General features: G+C 35.6%; 1 protein-coding gene across 5 annotated transcripts in view; it reads right to left on the reverse strand.

Moving 5' to 3' along the window:
• Nucleotides 1-27237, reverse strand: part of Ppm1b (protein phosphatase, Mg2+/Mn2+ dependent 1B) — an 82165-nt gene that overhangs the window by 28942 nt on the left and 25986 nt on the right. For 3 of the 5 annotated variants that reach the window (XM_021253810.2, XM_021253811.2, XM_004839376.3), the window contains exon 2: nucleotides 8145-9004. The exons of 1 other annotated variant lie outside the window; for it this stretch is intronic. In XM_021253810.2, the coding sequence (XP_021109469.1) occupies nucleotides 8145-8990 (846 nt within the window). In that variant the 5' untranslated portion in view covers nucleotides 8991-9004. Of the gene's footprint in view, nucleotides 1-8144; nucleotides 9005-15659; nucleotides 15761-27237 lie in introns of those variants that run through there. One more of the 5 variants, XM_087216083.1, reaches the window with a different exon arrangement.

Genomic DNA, 27237 nt, shown 5'->3' on the forward strand with positions numbered 1-27237 from the left:
AAGAAAAAGAAAAAATACATTTCTATAGTCTACCAACTTTCTATATAACTTCTAAACAGTTACATTCAGCAATTAAGTTTCTTTAATCATACAGAATTTATACATTCAATATATTCATTTTTATCCCAAAGAACTATTTAAAATTCAACCTGAAGAAATACTGTGCCTATGTATAGGTAGTACTGTAGTTGTTTTTGAATTTTAATTGCATGTTCTCACCTATTACCTATTTCGCAGGCTACAAAATAAAGATATCTTCAATCTTCAAAACTGTTTCTTACTCAATATTATATATTCCCAAGAGAAGCGTAAGCCCAAAATGCAACCTATTAAGCACTACAGAATTTTCCAGCTAATTAATCGGCCTCAGAACACTGCTGCTACAACTCTACTGAACTTAATGTAGCTGAAAATTATTGATGAGCAGGATATCTGAGAAGCTCAATGAACAACTGCAAGCAAAAGAAGAAATCAATTAAGTCTAAAACTGTTCTGAGGGTACAGCATCAAACAGTGGGATGTGACTGGATGGCTCAGACACAACTACACAGGCAACCATTTTGTTTTGTTTTTGGTATAGGAGATGGAACCAATAGGTGTTCTTGAGACAGAGTCTAAATAAGTTGCCCAGGCTGGCCTCAAACTTGTGCACCACCACACCCAGCAAATGAAGAACTTCAAGAAAATATACCACATTGTTGTATAAAATCACAAATAATTTCAGAGTCTTTAGAGAGCAGGCAGAAACAGCTAATTTAAGGATAAATTTTACTGTAGTCTTCAATCACAACCTTACAGACAAATTATCTTAAAAAGAGGACAGTATCATGAATATGAGTAATAAATTAAAATTTTCTTTCATTACTTTTTCTAGAGGTATATTACTTTAACTGAGTTTCTTAGAACACAAAGCTGTTGTTGAAATATTGATTTTTTTCTATTTTTGCTGTTCACCACTCTAAAAAGCTCAACCAATGGAGGTGGTAAGGTATTTTGGCTGATAGCTGGGGTTTGCCAACTCAAGTGAAAGTCAAGACTATACCCTTCACCCTTTACACTTATTGTGGCCAGAATCGAGGTGAGCCTTTAAGAATCTCTGCCTCCACCTTCTAACTTAATGGAAGGAAAATTTGAAAGCAGTGAATGTCAGGTCTTCAGAAGACTTAAAAAAAAGTTTCTGTTCTCTCTCTCTCTCTCTCTCTCTCTCTCCTCCCCCCCTCCCCCCACAGACTCTTCTGCTTTGGTATGAAGACCCATCAAGGATTCATAACCACATTCTCAATATCTAGAAAATCAGGATTTCTACATTGATCAAAGTAATTTCTTTTCTTAATGAAACCAACCAAAACTTTCAAGACTGAACATCAGAAACACTATTTGGTTGTATCAATAAACATATATATGTAAGTTCAGATCAAGCAAAAATTTTTACATCTAAAAATTTTAAAATACATCATTACAACATTAATAATGTTTTTTAAAGCAATCACATGAATAGAGTGAACATCTAATATCTTTATAAATCAAGTTTCTTCTAACTATTTTCTATTGTGGTAATAATGGCAAGAGCACTGTTTAACTTAAATTCCTAATTAATATGCTACACATCAAAGTTCCATTTGATTTTTATAAATTATAAATCCTATCTTTTGGAAGATCAACTGAAAGATTGTTTCAAGAATGCCAAGCATGGTGGGGCATGCCTGTAATGCCACCACTTGGGAGGCTGAGGCAGGAGGATCACTGCAAGTTCAAGGTCAGCCTGGGCTATAGTGAGTTCAAGCCCAGGAAAAAAAGTCCACAAAAAAAATAAAAGTTTATGGCCCTCCAAAGATAATAAAAGACATAATTTATATTTACACTTCAGGTAAATGTGATTTCAACAATGCTGCTTCTATTTCTGTGTAAAGATCCTTTTCCTCTACATTGAAGTACAAGTTTCAGTAGTTTTTACATAAACAGCATTTACTAAAAAATAAAAACAGGGGCTGGGGATTTAGCTCAGTGGTTCTGCCACCTGCCTGGCAAGTGCAAGGACCTGAATTCGATCCCCGGTACCAAAAAAATTTTTTAAAAATAAAAACAGGTCTTTCTCTTTATGCCTCTTCAGTTTCTAGAGACAAATCGTCCTTGAATAATCAGCATAAATTTTTCATTAAGTCCAGAAATGAAATATGCCCATTTAAAAAAAAAATCCAGTCCAGTGTATCTCTGACAGAACACTTGCTTAGCATGCAAAAGGTTCTCCATGGGTTTGGGTTTGATCCCAAGAACTGTAAAAAAAAACGAAAAAGAAGAAGGAAAAAACCTCCAGCTTGCACAACTGGACAACTAAAGCAATTAGCTATATAATTTTAAAACTCGAGGGCCGGGGATTTAGCTCAGTGGTTCCAGCCCCTGCCTGGCAAGCTAAGTTCGATCCCTGGTACCCAAAAAAACACCCTCAATTATTTCAGTACCTTTTCACTTATTCAAGAGCATAGCAGTTAACACTAAAAAAATTAAGCACTATTAATAGCAGTCACACAAGACAGTGCTCCTGTCAGAGATAAGGATATCTAAATTTAATCAGAAAAAAAAAATCTGATGCTTTTTTTTTTTTTTTTTTTGGTATCGGGAATTGAACTCAGGACCTTGCGCTTGCATGGCAGGCGCTGGAACTACTGAGCTAAATCCCTGGCCCCTGATACTATTATTCTTAAAGCAAATGTTGTATAGTTATAAAGAAATGTCCAGGAACAAGTCTTAACACAGTGTATGAAATAGATTGTGAATAGAATAGAATTCTCTATCACTGCCAAAGTTTGTAAATATCTGAGAAGTTAACTGTCAACATTCATTTTTTAAATCAATTTTTAAACCTCACTGTAGTGATCTTATTTACTATAGTTCAAATGACAGGCAAGCTGAAAGAACAAACCAAATTTTCACCTGTCCATGAAAAGATGAAGCCTATGACTATTTCCTTTCAAGGATATTTACTGCTTCCATCATTACCTTATGACTTACTTTTCCTTTACATAAATGTATCCGTCTCATAACCATGACCTACAATTTACTGGTTTGTAAACTAGATACTGCTCAGTCACTTGCAAACAGCTTTATTCTCAACAAGATATGAGCAAGATACAATTACCTTTCTTCCTTAAATACGTAAAAAAGAAGAGTGTCCAAATTCATCCTCAGTGGTATAACTTAAACCCACTCTGCTGTCCCCAAATCCTATGTTCTAACACTAACCCCACGGTTCTGTAAGAGTGCACCAAAGAGCCTAAGGTGCCACTGTGTGCTCATTAGCAGTATTCCAACGAGAGGAATACTCAGATACTCAACATCTGGACACTGAATAAACCACTTTGAAGTTCAGTTTTAACATGCAAATAATGCTATATTCTTCTCAGTGATATCCTAGTTTTACACTGCTGTGGTTTTACAGAATGCTGTGATTAAAAAACAAGTCTTCATAAAAATCAATGAAGTACATGAAATGAAGGTGGCAGTGTTCAGTGATTCCAGAGTTTGAGAAGGTGTTCAGTGTCCAACGGGAATACACATTTCATTAGTAATCAGTATGGGTTTTCAAAGAACGAAATTTTAAAGTCTCTTTAAAATATGTCCATTATTAGCCAGGCATGGCAGTGCAGGCCTGTAATCCCAACACTTTGGGAGGCTAAGGCAAGGAGATGCCAAATTCAAGCCCAGGCTGGGCAGCTAAACAGGACCCATAAAAAAAAAAAAAAGGTTGGGGATATAGCTCAGTGTGAAGGCCCTGGGTTCAAGCCCCTGTACTGTCAAAATAACAATTTGGGGTTTTTTTTTGCCTAGGACATAAGGACTCATTGAATTTGGATCTAACTACTTAATCCTTGGAACTGTTAAGTACTGATTTGGACAAAGCAGTGCTATGAAAAAATTACTCGGATATTAGGGCAATAAGGACCAAGAAAGTACAGAAATCTCTACACTAAACTTCACTGCCTTTATATACACTATTCTTTCACAATCTTCACCTCCTCTTCTTTTCAAAACACCCAACCACATGCCACTCTGATACTATCTATGTCTACTTCTGCATTATTTATGATTGTATTTTCTGCAAACTTCAATGGAAAAAATACTAAATTCAGAACTAAATTATTCCTGGGCATGGTGGCACATGCCTATAATCCCAGTGCTTGGGAGGTTTAGGCAGGATTATCATGAGTTTGAGGCCAGTCTGGACTACACAGTGAGTTCAAGGACAGCCTAAACTACAGAGACCTTGTCTCAAAAAAAAGGAATTAAATTATTTTGCAGAATTCACATTTTAAATATGATATGAATAATCTAGAATGATACTGCCTTTGGAAAATATCTCCCTCAACTTTACCTAATGATTAGGTCCTGTCTCAAGTTTTACTAAGATTCTGCTAGGTGGTGTATAAACTGAATTAGGAAAATCAAATATTCTTTTTAAAGGATAATATACTTCCTTGAGTCATAAGAAAAACAAAGCAAGTTGCAAAGTAACATGCATAACATGAGCCACTTCTATAAAATGGCAAAACAAAGAAAACCCTTCTTTAATGCTTATATATTTCATCAATAACCACAGAACCATTTAGAACATACACAAATTGTGAACAGTAGTTACCCAAGGGGAATGAGACTGGAAAGTAGGATCTGGAGGAACATAAACAACTTTATTTCAAAAATCTTTGTATTTATTATGAAATTATATACTAATGTAATGATTGAAAAAGAAAGGGGAAGGTTTTTTTGTTGTTTTTTGGAGACAGGGTCTTCCTAGGTTGCCCAGGCTGGCCTCAAATTTGTAATTCTCCTGCCTTCATCTCCCAAATAGCTAGGATAGACACACATCACCACACTTAGCTAGGAAAAAAAAATTTTTTTTTTAAGAGTAGGAAAATTTATTGAGAGAAAGAAAGCTTCTAAGACAGACAGAAGGGGGATCAGAAAGTGAGTTAACCTGAAAAGGAACATTTTTAATGTTTCCCTTGGGGAACAATATCTCAGACAGAAAAACAAAAACAAGCATGAAAGCATGCACACACGCACACGCACACACGCACACACACACACGCACACACATTCACTTCTTTATTAGACCAGTCTAGGAAACAATACTAATACTAAACTTGTTTCAGAAAACTCTGATTGCAACTTCAACATTTACCAAATGCATGACTTACAACTCTTTCAATGTTAAGCAATCTCTACTTCCTTACAAATGAAAAATTTTATCTCTTCACCTCAGATTACTTTAAAGATTAGCAAAATATGAATGATTTGTAAGTTATGAAAGGTTATGCAATTAGTATTTACATATTTTATGCAACCTGAAATTAGTTGGCAGTGAACACCATGAATGCCACCACTGTCATAAAATGGGAAGGTTGCTTTCTTAGATACGCTTCTCTAGAGTTAAGTATCTAATTTAAATAGGATTAATACCAGACTAGAGTTATCCAACACTTATCAGAAGTCCTAAAAAATTATTCTCATTAAGAAAATAATACTAACTACCTCCTGGTTGTGAAAATTAAATGAGTTAAAACATGTATACATTGCTTTGAACAGCAATTTATATGGCTCATAGAAAACAAACTTACTGACACTATTATCATTATTACCATAACCTAAGATGTCATGAGTTAACATACAAAAGTGCTTATAAACTATTAAGGCACAACAGGTGTCAGAAGCGTTAGAAAATACTGATTTTATCTGAATCTCTTAGGGAAACATCTACTTAACTGGATCTTGTCTCTCATCCTCCTAAAGCAGATTAACACCTACTGAGCAACTGCTAAGTATTTTCCATGGACTTTAAAATTCACATCCAATCTTTCACCCTAAATTTCAAGTGATCATACTCTAATAGTTAATTTACAATACAAAAAAATTGAATGACAAAATTAACAACAGAAATGGACAAGAGGTTTAATTTCATAAGTAACTTTCAGTGGTTACAAAAATTCATAAGCCTGTTATGTTTCAACCCAAACAAGCTAAGTGTATCAAAACTGACATCAACTTGATACAACTTCATTCAAAGGAACTAGAATGGCCAGCTTCCATTAGAACTGAATGGCTCACCAGCCTGAACTCTGACTCTGTTACTATTACTTCTGTTTTTCTGAGATTCCAGGACTCTGTCTACAATCTTTTTACACCATCAACATGAATATTCAATTACTTAAGAATGATAAAAGCTATCAACTGAAGATATACCACCAGCATCATTTAAATTTCAGGTAGAAGGGTAGAGAAAATAAGCATGAAGACTCAAATCCTTCGTTCACATTTGGGACCCAATAGATTTCTGGCTATTCCTTCAGAGCCACATGATATTCATTCAATAATATGCTATGCAGCCATGAAAAACTTTGCAGTTCAATACTTATTGACATGGAGATCTCTGCAATATGTTGTTGGATAAAAGAGGCTGTAGAACAGCAAATATAATAAGCCTCATCATTATAAAAATATACATACAGGAAGACAAAAAGCAAAAAACCCTGGAAAGATACACCACAACAATCAAAGTAGGTGACTTAAGTGGGTAGCAAAATTGTGAGGTTGTGAGTTTTCTGCATTATCTGATCTTTTTTTCATTCATTCATTCATTCATTCATTCATTCATTTATAATTGGGGGAAATTCTGTTTTTATTTACTTGCCAGGCAAAAAACTTATACCCCTTTCATCTTAAAAAGGTGCAGGTCAGATTCACTCAATTTCGAGTCCAAGGAGAAAGACATTTTGAGAGCCACTTACTATCAATACTTCTGAACCAAGCTCATCCAGAGAAATAAAAATGACACAGTATGCTAAAAATAAAAATCAGAGGAGTTAGAATGACTGTCATTAAAATCCTTTCTGGTAATACTGAACCTTAAATTCTCTTTTTGAAATTTCTCTTTCCTTTCTATGGAAAACAAATAGATATTTCCAAAACCTGGGTATTTCCAGACCCTCAGATTCTTGAGAAATTTTCCAGCTATGCCTGCACTTTCTGTAACAACTTATTTAGGGGAGTGAGAGAATGGTTTCAATCTAGACAGAATAAGTAAGTCAAAACTGTTTCGTGTGTCAGTTTTGCCCTGATCTCTTTTCAGTCAGTTTCAGGACACTTGCACACTCCCGGGACTTGCCGGATAACTCAAGTTTTAATTGACTCCTACAAAGATGCTGTCAAAAATCTGCCTGAAACAACTGAGTATTTTAAAGACATTCAAAGAAACTCCTAATTACATTACTCTAGCTTCTTTGATATTACTGTATCAAGATTGACAGAAAATTACAAGTCTAGGTAAACTCATGTTCCATAGGAATTCTCCACATTACGTTTTATATAAGCCTTCAGTTTTTAATATGATAATAAAAACATGTATATGAAAAGAATTTTGATATATTCTACAAAAGACACCATCCATCAAATCAGACATTATTTTTTGTTTGAGACAGGTTCTCGCTATATAGTCGAGGTTGGCCTCAAATTCACAGCAATCCTCCTGCCTCAGCCTCTCAAGTGCTGGGATTCAGGCATTTGGCACCATGCCTAAGTCAGACATTATTTACATAGAGTTACATGTAAATTCCTTTCAGATTTCATTGATAGGAAAGGTTTCTTTTACTAGACAATGAAAAATAGACAACTCATTTCATTGTCTTAGCTGCTACGAAGACTGGAACTAAATTTTACTTAGGTGTGGCTTCTAGTATATCATCTTATATTTTATGTGGCTCTTGACCTTTTAGTATATGTAGTACAGAATTTTACTATATACATATATTATCAGCTGGCTTCAAAATAAGGTGTAAAATGGCTATTACCAATGTTAAGAATGTGACTCAAAAGTCACATTCTATACAAATATCTCTGCCACTGCCACAAGCCCAAGTACTTAAATGACAACTAATGCACCAAATATATTAAACTTATTTTCAAATTAGAAAACTGGGATTATATGGCAGTGACAAAAAAATAGTAAGATTCATTTTTGGTGAAGTATTTTCAAATATATAGGTCTACCCTAATAAAAATATTAAAAGTTTTAAAAATTTAAGTTTGCTTAAATTTACTTACTTTGTCTTTTCAAAAGTAATACTGTATTTTAATTACTAAAAAAAACCACATACCTTATGTAAACAAGTGTCCACTACCCAATTGCACACATTTTCCAGGTCATCAGATACCTCAAGCCTAGATTTAACAAATTCACAAAGCTCCTCATTACTCATAACATCCCAGATCCCATCACAAGCCAAGATGACAAATTCATCCTCTTCTGCTCTTAAAATTTCATAAACCTCAGGCTCTGGAGAAACAAGTTGTTCTGTTGGGCCCTTGCCATCAACGCACTTGTAATCATAGTCCCCCAGAGCACGAGACACTGCTAATGAACCATTAACACGCTGTATCATTACACTGCCTCCTGCATTTTGGATTCGCTCCTTTTCCCGTGGATTACAAGGTTTGTGATCCTGGGTAGAAAAGCAGACTTGCCCGTTCCTATACAGAACAGCCCGTGAATCACCACAGTTGATAAAGTAGATATGTGTAGGTGAAATCATAACTCCTACTGCAGTTGATCCGCTCCTGTCCATCCCATTTCTGAGGTCGGAAAAGTTACGCATATATTCATCAATTTTCAAAAAGCCAGTTCTGATACCATTCTTAACATTTTCCACTGAAGGCTCAAGAGCAGATCCTGATTTGCCAGCTGCCCTAAAGTCTTCATTAGTAGTGATGTGTTCCAACAAATGTGTTGAGCAGTAATTTGCCACTCGGGATCCAGCATGACCATCATAAACTGCAAAAAATGACCAGTCTTCCAAGCCGTGAGGAATACCCACAACTGCTGTGTGTGCATCTTCCATTTCCACTCTCCATCCTTGCATGCTGCTCAGACCGTATCGTAAACCATTCCCAGCACCATGAGCATTATGTTTTTCAGTTTTGGGTTTATCCAAAAATGCACCCATGTTTAGTAATGAATCTGAAAGAAAAAAATTGTAGGTGTTAAATGTTTAGATTCATCTAATCTCAGAGAACTCCTATCTCAAGTTTATTTTTCAATATTATCCCAATTTACTGGATACCCCCCTTCCTGCCTCACATGCTTCTACAATAGTGGTTTTTCAAATTTATCATGTTAAAATCAGACCAACAGAATTGCTACTTCTAGGGATATCAGTATTTTCTAAAAGTCACTGTGATGATTTGAATATGCAGTCAGATTGAGAACCACTGTTCTGGGAGAAAGGACAACCAAGAAATTTGTCTAACAATTTTTTTTATTTTAATTTAAATTCTAGGGTTGAATATATATCTACATAGTGTAAGGCTGGACTTTGTAATATTTGGAATGATGAAGCAGTCTGTTCAATAAACTAAGGTAGAAAAGCTGCTAATATATTTTAGAAAGACCTTCAAAAACAGTATCGAAATCAAGACTTGCCCCCTAGTGACCCTAAAGATAACTCTAAAATTCCATTGAAACAAAAATGTTTATTTTACGAACATCTGTTTCTGTTGTTTTTTTCCAAGAAGAAAGGGTCTCATTACGTTGCCTAGGCTGGCCTTGAACTCCTGGGCTCAAATGATCCTCCTGAATCAGTCTCCAGAATATCTGGAACAACAAGTGCATGCTGCCCTGTCTGGCCTCAAACATTTGGGGGTTTTTTTGGTAAGAAAATGGTTTTATTCCTAATTTTTAGTCCCATACAGTTTACAAATACACTTTTAATCTGATGATATGGCTTTGCAACTAGCAAAGCAGTTGAATTAACACCCATAAATATAGGCAGGGAGACAATTAACATCCACTAATGTTTCTCTACATAAACTATTCTTTCAACGTCATTCTCAAACATCTGGTTTTATCAAGGTTTCATACTCTATACCAATTTGAAAACAATATACCCACAATATTTAGATTCTGTTAAGAAGAAACATTGCTTGGATTTAGTACTAAAGAACATACTCTACACTAAGTTTTATAATCCATTGGAGTAGCTACCCAGTGTTGGTGGACAGATTTAAAATCTTTAGATTTGTCAGGGTTACTTCTCCCACTGTACCTTCCCCACAGGTCCCCCATTCTGATTTATTATTAATACAGAATAAAGCTTTGCCAATTTCGAATGACTTACACTAGAAGAATGGTTCTCAAAACTGAGTATAAGAAAGCCCCCCCCCGGGGGGGAGGGGTTTATGCTGTCTACATACATTTCTAGCCTTACACTCTAGAGCTGTGGGACCTTGGGCAAATTTCTTAGTCGCCGTACCTACAGGTCACAATAAGGTTAAAAGAAGAATGAGTTAATGTAAAGTGCTTAGAATAGTACTTGAAACACTGTAACACCATAAAATTATTGTTGTTATCTGCTCAAACTACAGATTCCAAAGTCCTATCCTCATACCCAAAGATTTTTTAAAATAGACCTTGGATGGGACCCTTCATAAAGCCTTGCTGGCGGCTTAATCCCATTTTAAGCAACATTGGTCCAGATCAAATCACTTCCATTTGGGCCTGGGCTTCTTTGTGAGGTAGCTTGTCCAGCTACACCTATTAACCAACTTTACAATAAACTTATATAGTCCCATTTATAAAAAGCTGATGAACCACTCAATATATATAAATTATTCATCAATTTTATATTCATAATTTCCGAGTTATACATCATTGTATTACTAAAATATATGTTTGTAAAACTGGAAATTTAAAAATATAAGATCAAAAATAACAAAAAATTTTCATTCAAACAATACTATATTTTGTATTGAGACTAATGTTATAGAACATGTTCGATTTTTCTTTTTTTTTTTTTGGAGGTGTTGGGAATCAAATCCAGGCCCTTGCACATGCTAGGCAAGTGCTTTACCACTGAGCTACAATGCTCAGTGGTAGAGCCCCAGCCCAATGCTTATTTTTGAACACACTGGCTTAATTTTCTGCTAATTTAGACTCGTGTGGTTTTGTTTTTTTGATACCAGGGATCAAACTCGGGACCTCGCACTTGTGAGGCAGGAGACAGAACCACTGAGCTAAATCCCCGGCCCAGACTCAAGTGTTTTAGTGGGTATTTCACCTGAAAAAAAGACAACTTATAAACATACCTAAAAACAAATGAAACTGAACTGCTGTTATTAAACCACTTTTTAATCCCACATACCATATTGTAGCATGCACCCTTTTTTGATGTTCTTGCAATTAAGGTACTGTTTCATATTTTAACAAATAGGTTCAAATCTACAAAAACTCATTTACAAGTTTTGAAGAACAGTTTAGAAATGCCTGTTGTCAAATTTGTTTTTAATTGGGGAATAAGGAAAGAAAGGAAAAGAGAAAGGTCTTCAACATGGATCTTAACCCAAAGGGAGTCTGGATGACCAGCTGGGAAAGCCATCAAAAACCAAAACAGCCCCAAGATTAAGCTGCCAAATACTGTAAAAGTAACACCAAAACAACCTTGCTTGTATGCTACTACTCTTTGTGACAGTGACTCCTACACCCTGTATTTTCTCTGAAAGTTGCCTGCCTAAGATACAATGTCCTAGGAATAAGTTGGGTGTGGTGAGGGCACACTTGTAATCCCAGCATTCAGAGGCTGAGGCAGGAGGATCACTGCAAGTTTGAGGCCAACCTGGGTTACATGTTGAGGTTAAGGCCAGCCTAAACTTACTCAGCAAGACTCTGTCTCAAAAAAAGAAAAGAAAGATACAATGTCCTGGGTCCAGGGAATGAGCATCTAACTGACTGAGGTTAGGTCACTAAGCACACCTTTTGGTTGTAATCAGGGACTGCAGTCTTTTACAAACTGGTAACTCTTCAGTAAGTTCCAAAACGATCTCATTTTAAAGTGGAGATTATCTCATAATAATTTAATTTTTAAAATTTTGTAAAATTCACTGTATAACCAATTTATATGATGTGTCATTTAGCTATAGAGTAATAAAATGAACAACTATGCACTGACGGCAGTTTATCAAGACCACTAAAACTTATTTTAGCCTCTTGGTCTCCTCACATCTAAGGTAGGCACTCTCTTGAGTCTTATGATTATTATCCCTTGCAGTTTAGCCATATTCATATGTAGTTGTTTAGTTTTATATGGTTAGCACTTTACACTGATGTAGAGTGTATGTTACTCTACTACTTTCTTTTCTTGCTCAGTGTTACACTTCTGAGATTTCTCACTGTATTGCATTATATGCCTGCACCACAATTTGTTTATCCACCCCACTATCAGTTAACATTTGAGTTATTTCCTGTTTTTTTCTTCTTACTGTAAATGTTTTGAGCAATTTTGTTGGACATGTGTGAGCTTTCTTATATACTTAAACTGCCGCATACTTAAAATATACAAAAATTTGATAGATGGTCTCCTCTACCAACAAAAATCACCAAAAAATTAAGCTATTACCAAACATGTATTTCCCAAATGTTCTCTAACATTATTTCATTTAAAACAATTTTTTTAACAAGTAACTGTTATCTTTAAATGTAAAGGTATAGAGAAAATATTGTGTTGTCTGTTTTCTGATATCCAGAAATGCCTGCCTACTGCTGAAGAATTAGTAACTCTATTTTAAGTTCCACAGCTCTTCAAAAGCAAAGAACTTTATTATGCGATAATGAGCACATCTCTGTGTGGTAAAATGTACTTTCTCAGTCACGGTCCATCTTATTTTATAAGCACTGCAAATAACTCACTGCCTTTTCTTGTTTTTGTGAAATTAAGCACACTGATGATACCCTAACAGCCAGTTTAAAAGATCCCAGTTTAAATTTCTTTGCTGCAGTAGATGCAGTGGATGATTTTCACCTACAAGACTATGATTTTTTTTTTTCCCTTTGTTTTTAACTGAAGTCTCTGGCTCCTAGGAGTACGTATCTATCTGTCTAGAGTATCTCTGCTTTTTATACACATAAAAAATAGACTCCTTAGGGCCTGGGATTTAGCTCAGTGGTTCCACCACCTGCCTTGCAACTGCCAAGGACCTGAGTTCGATCCCTGGTACCCAAAAAAAAAAAAAAAAAAGACTCCTACTGAAGCACAACTTAGCAAATAATGGCAGCCATGTTATAAACACCTAACTTTCATCAATCTTACAGCAAATCTTCCACAATCTTATTTACATTTCAAAAATATCTTGATTTTTTATCATACATCCAAGTATTAACTTTGACTAATGCAGGAAAACAAGTGCTTCTCCAGTGGTACAGCAATCTGTCTTCTACTACTCAAGGAAGAACGGGATTCATGCTGCTGGAGAAGAAAAAAAGCTAATCTCACCAGATGTGGTAATGCACACCTGTGATTCCAGAAACCCAGCACTTGAAAGGCTGTGGCAGGAAGTTCTTGAGTTGGACTGTACAGCAAGCCTCATATACCACCCCCAAATCCTCAACTATATATAAGCCAAACAACATAAACATCCAATAAGATTTAAAGAATAAAATTTTCTACTATTTCTAAAAACATTAAATATAGCACACATGCTTAACAATTTATTGTGTTGATAAACTCTGACAAAGAACAAGAACATTAATCTTAAGAACGGTTTTATTTTTTAAAAAATCCAACTTCAAGACTGGCTGATTTGTTCTTGTCAATCACACGCATACCTCAAGGTTGCCCTCAGTTTACACTCATCAAACTAATTATATATTCACATTTATAAACAAAATCCACAGCACAGTAGGCAGCACAGTAGGAAATAATCTGACAGAATACAGTTTAATTTTTTCAAATAGCCAGTGACTTACAAAAGTAAACAAAAAACATTTATTGTACTAAACTTTCGTAGCAATTGATTCTAATTCTACTGTAACCCAAAATCAAGAACAGAACTTCTTTTGTTTACCATAATTAGGACATCTAATAATTTTTTTAAATCATGTCCTCCTTCACCTTCCAGTTTTGCAAAATCATATCATTCTGAAAGGCCAGATTCAGGTCTTCTGGAAATACTTTCCTCTGCTAAACTTCATTAACACCTGTTAACCATCAACATTTAGCACTTGCTATTTTGCATAATTAATGGCCCTTCTGTGTATACCTCTTATCACCCTAAGCAGTAATTTCCTTTTTCCCCCTGCGAAAACAAGTTCAAAATAAATGTCAGATGATTTTTAAAAATCAGTCTGAAAAAAGTGGTTTAACCAAGCAACACCCTTATCCCCAATAAATGTGATAAGTTTTGTTATGTTCACAATTCTCCCTAGAGTTGGGTAGACCCCCTGAAGGAAATACTGCCTGATACTAGAAAGAGAAAGGACTCAGGCAAAAAACAAAACAAAACAAAAAAAACCACAACACACAAACAAATATAAAAAACCTGAATAGCAGAGGAACCCTGTTCTCTCAGACAAAAACTTCTGGAGGTGGAGGTGTCAGGATCCTAAAAAAGTGTTCAGCACATGGAGGGAATCCAAGTCAAATTATATAGCTGAAGTTATGCATCCCAGAAGACAAGAACAGACTACACATTTGATCATTATGCTCACATTTCCCTTTGGATATCCCCCACCTTTAATAAAGATGAAAATTCTTAATTATCTTGAGTTAAATTAAGGGGAGTAACTTTCATGCCCGTGTTTGGTAGAATATTAAAGGTAAAATAATCTGTCTCCCTTACTTTCAAGTATGGGGGCAGAAGTAAGGAGGGATAGGTCCTCCACAGGGGAGAGAATTCTTGGTTTACAGAAGAAAAATCTTGGCTTCTACCTGCTTGGACCTGGATTTGCTGTTTATTTCATTTTTGGGTGACAGGATCACACAAAATTGCCCAAACTGGCCTCAAACTCGTGATCCAACTGCCTCAGGATCTGGAGTAGCTTGGCACACACCAAGTCCCAGTTGCTCCTTTGATCTACAAATTATTTAACCATTCTGTATGGCCCTTCTGGAGGTACTAGAGGTCCAACCCAGAGCCTTGTGTATGCTAGATAAGAGCTCTACTACTGAGCTAGATGGTCGCATGCTTTTGTAATCCCAGCTACTCAGGAGACTGAAGCAGGAGGATCACAAGTTCATGTCTGCCCTGGCCATTTATTGAGACTCTGTGTTAAATTTTTAAAAAACAATTAAAAGGGCTGGGATTACAAGAGCATGCCACCATGCCTGGCTCTGGATTTTTTTTTAAGTAATGGTTTATTCACATTTTATAGCCATAAAGTCATTTTAACTGCTAATAGTTCAATTTCATAGGATCACTGACAAGAATTGGCCATGAAAATTTACTTATATGAATTACAAAAACACCTATAAGGAAAGCTTTTTAGGACTAGGTGCCATACATACTCATTACAGAAATGAGTTAGTAAAGATTCATACAACGGGAAGCCCAACAAACTATATGTTTGAGTATACACACAGATCTACATTTAAAAAAAAATGAACAAAATGGTCTCAAAGAACCAAGAAATCTATGTCTACTAGAAAAATAGCTTTCTGACAATAAAAGCACATAAGCCAGTAAGGTGGCATGTGGCTATAGTTCTGGCTACTTGGAAAGCTGAGGCAAGGATCAACTGAGCCCAGGAGTTCAACACCAGCAAAGACAACATAGTGAGACTCTGTCTCAACAGATTAATAAATAAAACTAAAATCCCCCCCCAAAATAATAAATGAAAGCTTACTAACTTGCATCCAAAATGTAAACACGTGTGACGAACATAACCATTTTAAGGCAATGAACTGGGGAAACAGTATCTGCCCACTGGGTCAGAGTTCTCGCTCAATCAATTATCTGCATCAAAGAGAAAGAACATCTTGTCTTGTGAAATTCTGTACCAAATGCACTGTACAGCTATGATACACACAGTTCAACTGGACACATTAGTATTTCATAAAGACTACCTGATTTTAAAAAATAAGCCTTTCGGGCCGAGGATTTAGCTCAGTGGTGCTGCCGTCTGCCTCGAAAGTGCAAGGTCCTGAGTTCGATCCCCCGTAACAACAACAAAAAAAAGGCCTTTAAGAATTTTTAACCACATATGTCAATTTCTGGATGCAAGTTAGAGAAGTATGTCGGCTTTTTGCTCCAGGCTCGCTAAAAATTGAAACCATAATCTTTTCGACTCAATTTTTTTTTCAAGTCAAGGATATCTTCCTGTATGAAATCTCACAAACCACTCCAATCAAAGCTATCATGCATCTGCATCCCTAGAAGTAGTGTCTCTCACACAAGTGGCAATTAACTACAAACTGCTTTATGCTCAGGATCATATTAATCATTAATGTTATATATCCTAAATATTTGTGCTTATATCACATGGAATCAAGTTTCAATTTCAACCTTCTCCCTGTTGCTGGGCACCCATGTACATCCTGTAGAATGACTACTGACAAAAGAAGGTAACGTTTGAGTGGAGTACACCTTTAACTGATAGAATCCAATTTCTAAAAATATAAAATGTATACAAGACAGTGCATATATTTATTACTTTTTTAAGAATAAGCTTGAAATAGTCATCAGATTCTTAAAGAAATTTCTGATTGCAAAAACTGATAAAAATCAACAGCCCTAGAGATCAAGGATTATTTAAGTTTTATGTGATTGAAGCTTACCTCTGAATGATCTAAAACACAGACTTTTATAAAGGACTTTCTGGAGATAGAAGGACTGAATATAAGCATTTGTTTGTTTTGAAATTCCCAAAACTATAATAGACTTTTTTAATCCATAAGATAAAAGTTACTGGCAGAGGAGACATAAAATTTGAAGGCTAGAAATCAGAACACCAAAGACTGACTTGGCAGAAACAATTACTATCCTGAGTTACATGGAAATGGAGAAGCAGCCTAGTTTAAACTGCAGATCACATCAAAAGGCTCTGGTTTGGATGGCATCTCTGGCAGTGGAGGGAAAGCCTGGATTTAAAAGAGGAGAATCACAGAATTCCTTTTTAAGAAGTAGCTGGACCCTCTGCTCCAGTCAGTATAGCTTAACTGAAAGAAAGCTTATTTCCGAAAAAGGTAACTAACAGGAGACTTTCTGAGATGAGGAGTATCAGACAGATACAGGTAGGAAACCAGATTTTAAAAACTAAATTATGTGAAAGTTTACACACTTGTTTGTTCTATCAGCTTTTTTTAGACACTTGGCTCCCAAAATGCTGGCCATCAGACTTGCAATTTCTAAACAAAAGATGAGAAGAGTCTTCAAAAGATCTACATAGCCTTAGAGGAAGATATAAACACTGGAGTGAACCTCACAGCCAACAAATCCCACAAACAGGCAAAGATCCTCTAATCAATGCCCGTTTTAAAATAAAAGCAGACAGGACTGGGGATATAGCTCAGCAGTAGAATATCAAACGCCCCACATGTGCATGGGTACAAACACACACACACACACACACACACACACACACACACACACACACACACACGGACAGCAAATGGCCAAACACAAAAGAATTTTCCAAAGAGCCAAGGACCAAACTAAGGAGGAAAGGACATATTGGAAGAGAAAGTCTACATTAGAAAATGAAAATGTACTGAAAGGTGGTAAAAAGACAAGCAAGCATGCAAGCTTCTATCTGAAAGATAAAAGTATTTTGAATTCATGAAATAACAGGATGTTATGAAGAGGAAAAAAGAACATTCAGAGAAACAAAAGAGCCCCTATAAAGTAAAAATATAATCATCAAAGAGAAAGCTGAGAAAATGAAAGTTGAAGAAAGCTCCCAGAAATTAGAGCAAAAGAGCTGGTAAAATACAAGATGATCAGTCCAACAGGTTCCAGAACCAAAAAACTGGGAATAAAAAACAAAAAACAAACAAAAAAACCCTCAAGAAAATTGAAGGGAAGAAACGTTTTTTAATAATCTAAGAAATTTTCTAAACTGATGGGCATGAATTTCAATACTGAAAGGGCACACACCATGCCAAACATAATGGATGAAAATAAATATGTAAGACACATTATCATAAATTTCAGAACACTGGAGATAGGGAGAAGAGCCTTTAAACTTTCAGAGAAGGAGAAAAAAGTTTCATACAAAATCTCGAGAATCAGAATAGCACTTGTCTCAGCAGGTAATAAAAAGCCCTCTCATGAAAAGATGAAGGAGGAAGTCAGGAGAGAGGAAAAGAGAAGGGTAGTGAACTGGGTTAAAGCTCATCTTCCATAATTTCCATTATCAATAACTCCTAGAATGGAAGCAGCAATAGAAGTATGTTATTCAGAGACGTGAAGATAAACTTGGAATCAACTGTTAGGATTTCCAAATGGTTGCTTTTATGTTGAGCATGGTAGCACACACCATAATCCCAGCACTTAAGAGGAGGCTGAGGCAGGAGGATGCTCAAAGTCTGAAGCCAGCCTGGGCTACAATACAGAGTTCAAGGCCAGCTATTGAGACCCTGTCTCAAAAACAAACAAGCACAACCCCAAATGAGCAAACATCTCTAGGAATAAATCAAGAACTACCAAGGCCTGTAGACTCATTTGGTTCTTTAAATTATATGTATGCAGGGGCCGGGGATTTAGCTCAGTGGTACCTCGCCTGCCTGGCAAGTGCAAGGTCCTGAGTTCGATCCCTGGTACTGGAAAAAAAAAATTATATGTACTTTAATTTTAAAACACTACCACTATTTTTAACAAGCGTGAAGTACAATAGCACACTACATCATAATAAGGAACTGCAATTCACATCCCAGGCTAATTTGTCCAATATAAAAAGATTCTTATATCAATAAGAAAATGACCAACATGACAGAAAAATGGATCAAAATATACCAATTTAAAACAAATCTCGGGCCGGGGATTAAGCTCAGTGGTTCCGCTGCCTGCCTTGAAAGCACAAGGACCCGAGTTCGATCCCTAGTACCAAAAAAACACAAAAACAACAAAAAACAAAACAAATCTTAAATTATGCTGAACTTTACATTTTTTGTAAGAGAAGTGAAAATTCATACTACACTAGTATAGCATTTTTGTCATGTACTGTATCAGACAGTCTTCACCAGACTGGAACGATAGCAGTGGAAGGTAATTTAATAAAATCTATTAAAATTACATTTGCACATACCCTTTAAATTCTAAGAATTCATGTACAGATTAATCTCACATGTACAAAATGACTATGATATCACTACTAGCAAAAGTAAAACATATGAAACAATATTTGTGAGGGAGGTAGGAGAGGGATAAGGGATGCAAAAAGAATTAAGATGTGTGATGTACATGTACTAACTCTCCACAATGAATGTAAGCATTATGTACTGCAAACATATATTAATAAAAAATTTAAAAGAAACAATATTTATATCATTCATTTGGGAACTGATTTTATTTAATAGGTGGTCATTATAAATATTTAATAAAATATACTTCATTTTGTAAAACAGATAAAGACATATTTGTGTGTATAGGTATTTTCATTGTTTGAAAGTATATTAGAACTGGAAATTTTAGAAAAGAAAAATCAAGAGGCTGAAAGACATAATTCCCATTATATACCATTTTGTGCCTTTTCCATTTTAACCATGTGAATATAATAATAAATTACTCAAAATTTAATACCATTTAATAACTATTATTCAATTAGAAAAATTTTTTATTAAATCCCTTTTTAGTAATCAGAACCTATAGTCTATAAAAAGTCCCAAAAGGACTGTACATATCTATACAGTGATACTTAAGGTTTTCTCTGCAAACAAGTTAAAGAAACAATTACCCAGACTGACACAGTGAATGCGCCACTGAGAACCAGCAAACACATCCTAGTTTTGAAAATATATTCTCCTTTCCTTGAAGAAGCAAGTCCACTAGTGAATTTCACCATTATAGTACTAATGAAAAGCATGAATTCTATTAAAAGTCAGCATCGAGCTGGGGATTTTTCTGCCACCTGCCTCACAAATACAAGGTCCTGAGTTTGATCCCCGATACAAAAAAAAAGTCAACATCAAACTACCATGGAGCATATCATCGATTCATGAAGAGATAAATGTATATCACAATAACCAAGAGAAAAAGTCCTTTCTAAAAAGAATTTAGACTAAATATTTAGTGCTGCTACATTGTAAGTACAAGTATCAAATTCTACCTAATTGAATTGCAATTCTGTGAGACTAAGTGAGTGAAACTCTTGTAGTAAACATTTTATGATTTTGTAGAAATAGAATTAACAGATACTTCCCCAGGCATCAGTATAAATGCTATATGATGAAGCATGTTGATGTCTTCTAAGACAGTTCTTTAGTCTAAGACAATTCAGTATAAGCACATTCTCAAAGAAACGTGATACAACTTCACTATTAGTGTAGACTTCAGTTAGCAACAAATAGCCTCAGGAAAATACAAAACAGTTTTCTCATATGGTTAACATTTTATAGACTCAAAATTACCCTTCCAAAACCCTAGAAGCAACAAAGGCTGACATTTATATAGTCTCTAATATAACCAGGCACTGGAGCCTACATTAACTTTTCTTCTGGCAACTCATTTAATTTTACAACATTCCTACAAGATATATAGTATTACCTTCATTTTATTGTCAAGGCACTGAGTCCCAGAAAGGCTGAGTAACTTATTGAAATAGGCAGAAAAGCTATCCTAAGCCAGCTACCTGGCTTAGAGTTCATGCTCTTAACCACTAACAACCACTGTAGTAAATGTTAAAAGTATGTCAGCTTTCTTCTCTAGAGTTGAGACAAATCTGTGTCTTCTTCTGAATACAAAGCTTTCTGTCACAGTCTCTATTCTTTCTTTCACACATACTATTTATTTCTCTTGAAAATTCTATCAACTCTACCTCAAATATAGCCCATATCAGTCCAATTCTTTCCATTAGAAGCTCCACCATTCCAATGGATCAGCTGAAGTTATCATCTACTACAATAACCTCTGAACTAGTACCCATGCTTCTGCCTTGCCTCCCTTTATTCTCCAGAGTGACTTTCTTGAATATAATGGAGTTTTATCTTTTGACTTTCCACTGAATTTAGAAAACCCAAACCATACTCTGACCTCTGCTTACTTTGTCAACCTTACTTCCTGTAACTCTTCCATCATTTACTGTTTTCTGGCCACACTGGCCTTCCTTCTATTTCAGTAAGCCAAGCTTGTTCCTCCTCTTTGAACTTTGTTTTTTATTGTTTTCTCTTCTAGAATTATCCTCATCATTCACCTGGAGAGCTGCATGGCTGGCTTCTTATTGATATTTAGATCTTATCCCAAATGTCAATTCAGAGAAACCCTTCAATCGTTAAGTATTCTAACATCATCATATCTCATTTTCCTATTTATTTTGCTCAGAGCTTAAAATGTCTTTCAATAAATTCTTTGCTCTTTTTATCCTAATGAGAATGCAATCTTCCATGAAAAGAGGAATTTCATCTGTCTTGTTCACTACTGACATTAGTAAAACTATCATGACACATAACAGGCACTCCATAAATATTTATGGAATGAATAAGTGAACACCAAATGAAGTAGCTGGCTTACTATATAAAATACGCGTTTTATAACGCTCACATTATAGAAGGCTTACTGGAACTAAAAATGGGTGAACCAAGGCTCTCGACTCAAGCTCATTAAAACTGGAAAACATAAATCCACAGTGTAAATTAATATAAATTCAGATACCTTACCTACCAAGCCTATAAAGTACTGCATTTAGTTTTGAGAATCACAATTTAACAGGGAAATTGATGTAACTAATATATAAGCAGACAAATGAGAATAGTATGAAGATCCTAAGACACCCTTCTTTTCTGAAAAAGTTGGGACTATTTAGAAATTAGAAGAGTAATTGTATTAAGTCTTAACAGAATTGATGGTGAACACCAAATTCTTGTACAAGAAAAGGCTTATTCATTTATTGCAGAAAGCACATAAGAAACCCCACCCCTACGACATTTCTTAAAAGATTATGTTATTTACTAAAGAGGCCGAGGGGAGGGAAGGGAAGCAATCAAGTTCAAAACTGAAGTACAGTCTTTCAATACCTCAATTAACCTTTAAAAACTTACAAGCTGACTCTCCACCCACTTCCATTTATAATTTAAAATTTTTAAAAAGGGCTGGGGAGGGCCAGGGATTTAGCTCAGCGGTTTCGCCGCCTGCTGTGCTAGCCCAAGGACCCGAGTTGGATCCCTGGTACCAAAAAGAAAAAAAGGGCTGGGGATAGCTCTTGTCCTTGGCTTAGGTACAGTAAGACATCTCTATAGTAGAAAAAAATGTATTGTTTATAAATACATGAAAACCCATATGCATTAAGTAATTATCTACTACAATATAAAAATATCAGTACCAGGGCTAGGGGATGTATCCCATGATAGAGGATTTGCCTAGCAAACCTGAGGCCCTGGTTCAATCGCTAGCACTGCAAACAAAAAACAAAAAAAGGTACTCTTTTCCAAGTTAAAGTTAGAATAGAATATAAGAAGACAGAAATTATGATCCTGCACTAAAAATGATGTATTATTGCTAATAACATTTTTTTAAACCCATAAATGCTAAACAATGAGTAAGAATACTTGTACTCCCATTTAAAATGCAAAATCTGTACATATAAAAAATACATCAGGGCCGGGTTTTAGTCCAGTGGTTCTGCTGCCTGCCTCGAAACCACAAGGTCCCTTACAAATGCAAGGTCCTGAGTTCAATCCCTGGTACAAAAAAAATAAAAAACCCAAAATAGCTGCTGTGAGACAATAAGGTTATGGGAGTTTACACAGACTCAAAAATATCATCTTTAATTGTTTGTATTTCAATAACTGTTGGAGCAGGGTGATAGGAAATGAGAATTCAATATATACTATTATTTCTACCTTTATTCATGTCTGAAATTTTCCATAACGAGAAATTATTTTTTTAACTAATTCTCCCTTTATAGGTTCTACCAAAATTAGGACCGCCTTCCTGAGTAACCACTCTTGAATACTTCAGGTCACAAAGAAATGCAAATTGTAGGACAGGTAAAGAAAAAACTGCCCTAACAATTTCATTCCCTCTTGATACCTTAGTAATTACAAATGTCATACAATACATCCACTTTTATTGGTCTTATGCCCAAAGGGAAGAATCTTAAAATCTTTTTTTTTTTGGTACCAGGGATCGAACTCGGGTCCTTGCGCTTCCTCAGCAGGCGGCAAAACCACTGAGCTAAATCCCAGCAAGAATCTTAAAATCTCAACAGCATGATGGGGCAGAGACCGTAGAGAGGTTTGGTCTTGTAGAGAGGTTTGGGCTTCTTCAGGGACAACTAGGAGACTCACCTGACAGGGTTAACTGTCCTCCTACCTCTTAATATTTCCTTTAATTTTGCACCAGAGGTTCATTATAATGTGTAGTCACAATATGCTTTTATCTTATTCCAGGTGCTAAGGAATAAGCAAATACTTCTACAGTGCTTGTTCTTTTTTTTGACAGTTTTCTTATATTATTCCATGCCGGCCTTGAACTCACTATGTAGCCCAGGCTGGCCTCAAACTTGCCAAAATCTCTTGCCTCAGCCTCCAAGTGCTGGGATTACAGGTGTGTGCCACCACTCCCAGCTACTACAGTACTTATTCTATGGCAGGCACTATTGTAAATGCTTCACAGGCATGAATTCATTTAAATTCTACCCTTGAAAAAAGAAATTATCAAAAAAGCAAGCAAGATCTTTAACCAACAATCTTTATACAAATTGCTTATAGGGTGCATGCCTGTACTCCAAAGTACTCAGGAGGCTGGGTCAAGGGAATTTCAAATTCAAGGTCAGTCTGGGCAACTTAGTAGATCCTATCCTCCCCTCCCCGCAAAAAAGAGCTGGGGAATGCAGTTCAAAGGTCCTAGGTTCAATCCCCAGTACTGTGTATGTAAATAAATAAATCTTTAGACAAAGTAAACCAGTAAAACCTCAACAAAGGACATTCAGATACTGCACAATTCCCCTCTTTTCTGCAGTTGGCACATTTTCTGGTAGAGGGTCACATCGTTATTGCTGTGCCTTGCTTAAGAACTGCACAATCTGTCGATTCCACCTGCTTCTAATAAAAAGGATAAGGTGGTAAGTCAGGGATGCCTCGGGCTCATCAACAAGACTACTGTGTTGTTCTTTTCACTAAATAAGCAATATAAATTGCAATAATGATGCTTTTAAAAAAAAATCTATGTATCAGGCACTATATTCAGATATTGATTTATGCTATATCACTTAATTCTAATAACAACCTAATAAGACTAGCACTTTGACAGTCTTTATTTTACAATTGAGAAAAATTAAGATACAAAGAGTTTACTAGAAAACCTGATAAAATCCAAATGAAAGCCTGGGCTTTAGTAAAAGAATAGTAATGATGTAGGTTTTTTAAGTTTTGACAAATGTACCACAGTAACATGAGAAGTTAACTTTAGAGCAAACTGGGGGAGGAGTATGAGGCAATTCTCTACACTAATTTTACAACTTTTATATAAATCTAAAATTATTTCAAAATTGACCATTTATTTTAAAAATGAGAAGCAAAAACCAAGCCTTAGTCAAGTCATTTCAACCAAAGTGTTGAGTAAAACAAGAGTAGAGTGGCTATGGGAAATCCCTCCACTTATGATTTTGCCAATCATGCTAGGGAGGCTGAAAAACAGATCCTAAAAATATTGTGATTGTATAATAATTGTAAACTCTGACCCAGTGATTCCATTTCTGAGAAATTATCACCATTCTTGGCCTATGGTAGATCAAACAGATTTTCTTTCAATGGACAATCTGAGAAACAAAACCAGTACTGAGTGCCATCCAATGGAAAGGCAGGCTCGTAAAAATGTTAAGTGTCCCCTCATCTACATTATTCACCATATCTGGCACCATGAGGTTTCTGGCTCTTCCCCAAAGTCAAAATAATCATGAGAGAAAGGTAAACATTTTGAACGCATTCAGACATCTGGGCACCCACGACAGTAGAGCTCATGAGATAATTTCCAGAACTGTTCAGAAAGTGCCAAAAATGATGGGATGGGATAAGTATTTGAAGCAAGGGATACCAGTTACTCCTGGGGAAGAAAAGTGATAGGGTGGTAATGTTTAGATAAAGTTGTTAACATTTTCTTTCCTTTTGAGAGAAGTTTGAAGCAAATAGCAAAATGTTACTATCTGTTAAATCTTGGTGATGGAAACATAGATCCTGAAGAATCCATTTAAATTTTCACCCTGTAAAACTATTCAAATAAGCCACATACACCGATTTTAAAATTCATGTCAGTAAAATCTCATTTCAATACAATTAATTCTATACCAACTTTCTCACTGTTACATGCTTCTTAATACCTATTTCCTTGACAAACATTAAAGCAATACTGAGTCAACATCTTGTCCCATAAAAGGTACTTGCTCTGTTCAAAGTTACAGAGTGTGAAAATGCCATGTAAACACATATGTAGAACAGAAACTGTTTAGTCAAAATAAATGTCACTTCTGTTTCAACAGATGCCTGGTCTAACACTTACAAAAAAAATTTAAAAAATCAACTAATTTACATTTATCTGCTTACTAAATTTTCTGGAAATTCTTCAACATTTTTTTTCAAAATAAATGGGAAAATCTGCTTTAGAAGTAGAAAAATGCAAAGTGGGTCAAAAGTGATACTTGAGGGCCAGGGATTTAGCTCAGTGGTTCCACCACCTGCCTCAAAAGAGTAAGGACCGAGTTTGATCCCCGGTACCAAAACAACAACAAAAAAAGTGATACATGAAACTTTTAAGTTTTGATATTATCTCAAAATGAAAGGCTGAGCTAGGGATTTAGCTCAGTGGCGCCACAACTGTCTCGCAAGCGCAAGGTCCTGAGGCTGATCCTTGGTACAAAAAAAAAGGCATTAAATTCATGCTCTTACCAAATAACAGTCTGTACACAAATATTCTCCTGAAGCTTAAACTTTTGTGAAATATTTTTTGTTATGAAAATAATCGTTCACATTGATACAATTCCTCTGATAAAAGGGTTTCTAGTTTAAGAGAGAAGAAACAGTCATTCCTCCTCAAAATGTTAGTGAAGGAATTTTTAAAGGTATAAAACAAAACAACAAAAAGTTACAAGAAAGAAGAGGGAGGCATGAAGAAAGCCACTGAATGGCAAGAAATACTAAAAATCTCTTGTACTGCGAGTTCGAGGCCAGCCTAGGCTACAGACTACTGAGTTGAAGGCCAACCTGAACTACATTACCACATATCTCGAGACTCTATCTCAATTAAAAAAAAAAGTCTGTTGTGGAAAGATGGTACACATATATGAAGTGGATGGAAGCATGGTGATGAATGAAATAGAATGGAAGATCAGCAATTCAACAAATTTCAAGACAAAATGAGAAGTCAGACACAACATGTGCATGGTCATAGTAAATGGGATCATGCACCAGACAGACGGGAGGGGAACATTATAGAAAATCATCAAACTTAGTCTCCCCTCATACAGACAAAACACAGTGTTTTCTCAAGATATTGAAGATAAATGTTGTATTCATATTTAAGAAAAAGTGTGAACAGACAGCCAAGGATAATCAGACATGTAAAGTACCTCCCTCTTCTTGCTGAAAGCAATGACAAACAGTAGCCTGAAGGGAAAGTCACTACTGTAAAAAATCAAAATGTTTAAAAGAAAACAAAAACATATCAGAAGTTTTGAAGAATGAAAAAGATATTTCACTTTGCTTCTATAACAGAACAGGATGCTATGAAAATGGACATATAAAGCGAATATACTTAACTCTACTGAAAAAAATACACACTTTAATAAGTTGTTAACAGGGCTGGAAGAGTACCTCCATGGTAGATTGAGTGCTTAGCTGGTGTGAGCGCCTTGGTTCCATCCCCAGCGCCATCAAAAAAATAAAAAAGTTAAGACAGTAAGTTTTATTTCTTTACCACAATTAAAATTTAAAAAATAAAATGTTTGAGGGATTAGAAAGTCATCTTACACACACACACACACACACACACACATCCAAATTGCACGGGGAGACTTTTAGAACATCAACAAAACCAAAGGACAGAAAATTCCCCTGAGAAAGTAAAGAAAGGAATGGAATTAATATGAGAAAATGATAAAATAGAAACAAAGTCTTTGTAAATAGGGAGGGCAGGGGAAGGGGGAAAAAATAAGAACCAAGAGAGATTATGTAAAGGTCCATAGCTCCAATGATGAATGTCATTATATCGTACACCTAAAATGTACCAATAAAAGGATTAAAAAAAAAAGAAAAAGAAAATTCCCCTGAGCTTCCACAGCAC

Source organism: Heterocephalus glaber, unplaced genomic scaffold (genome assembly GCF_053883595.1).
Source record: "Heterocephalus glaber isolate CG9 unplaced genomic scaffold, H.glaber_assembly_v1.0 deba00001457, whole genome shotgun sequence".
Classification (NCBI taxonomy): domain Eukaryota; kingdom Metazoa; phylum Chordata; class Mammalia; order Rodentia; family Bathyergidae; genus Heterocephalus; species Heterocephalus glaber.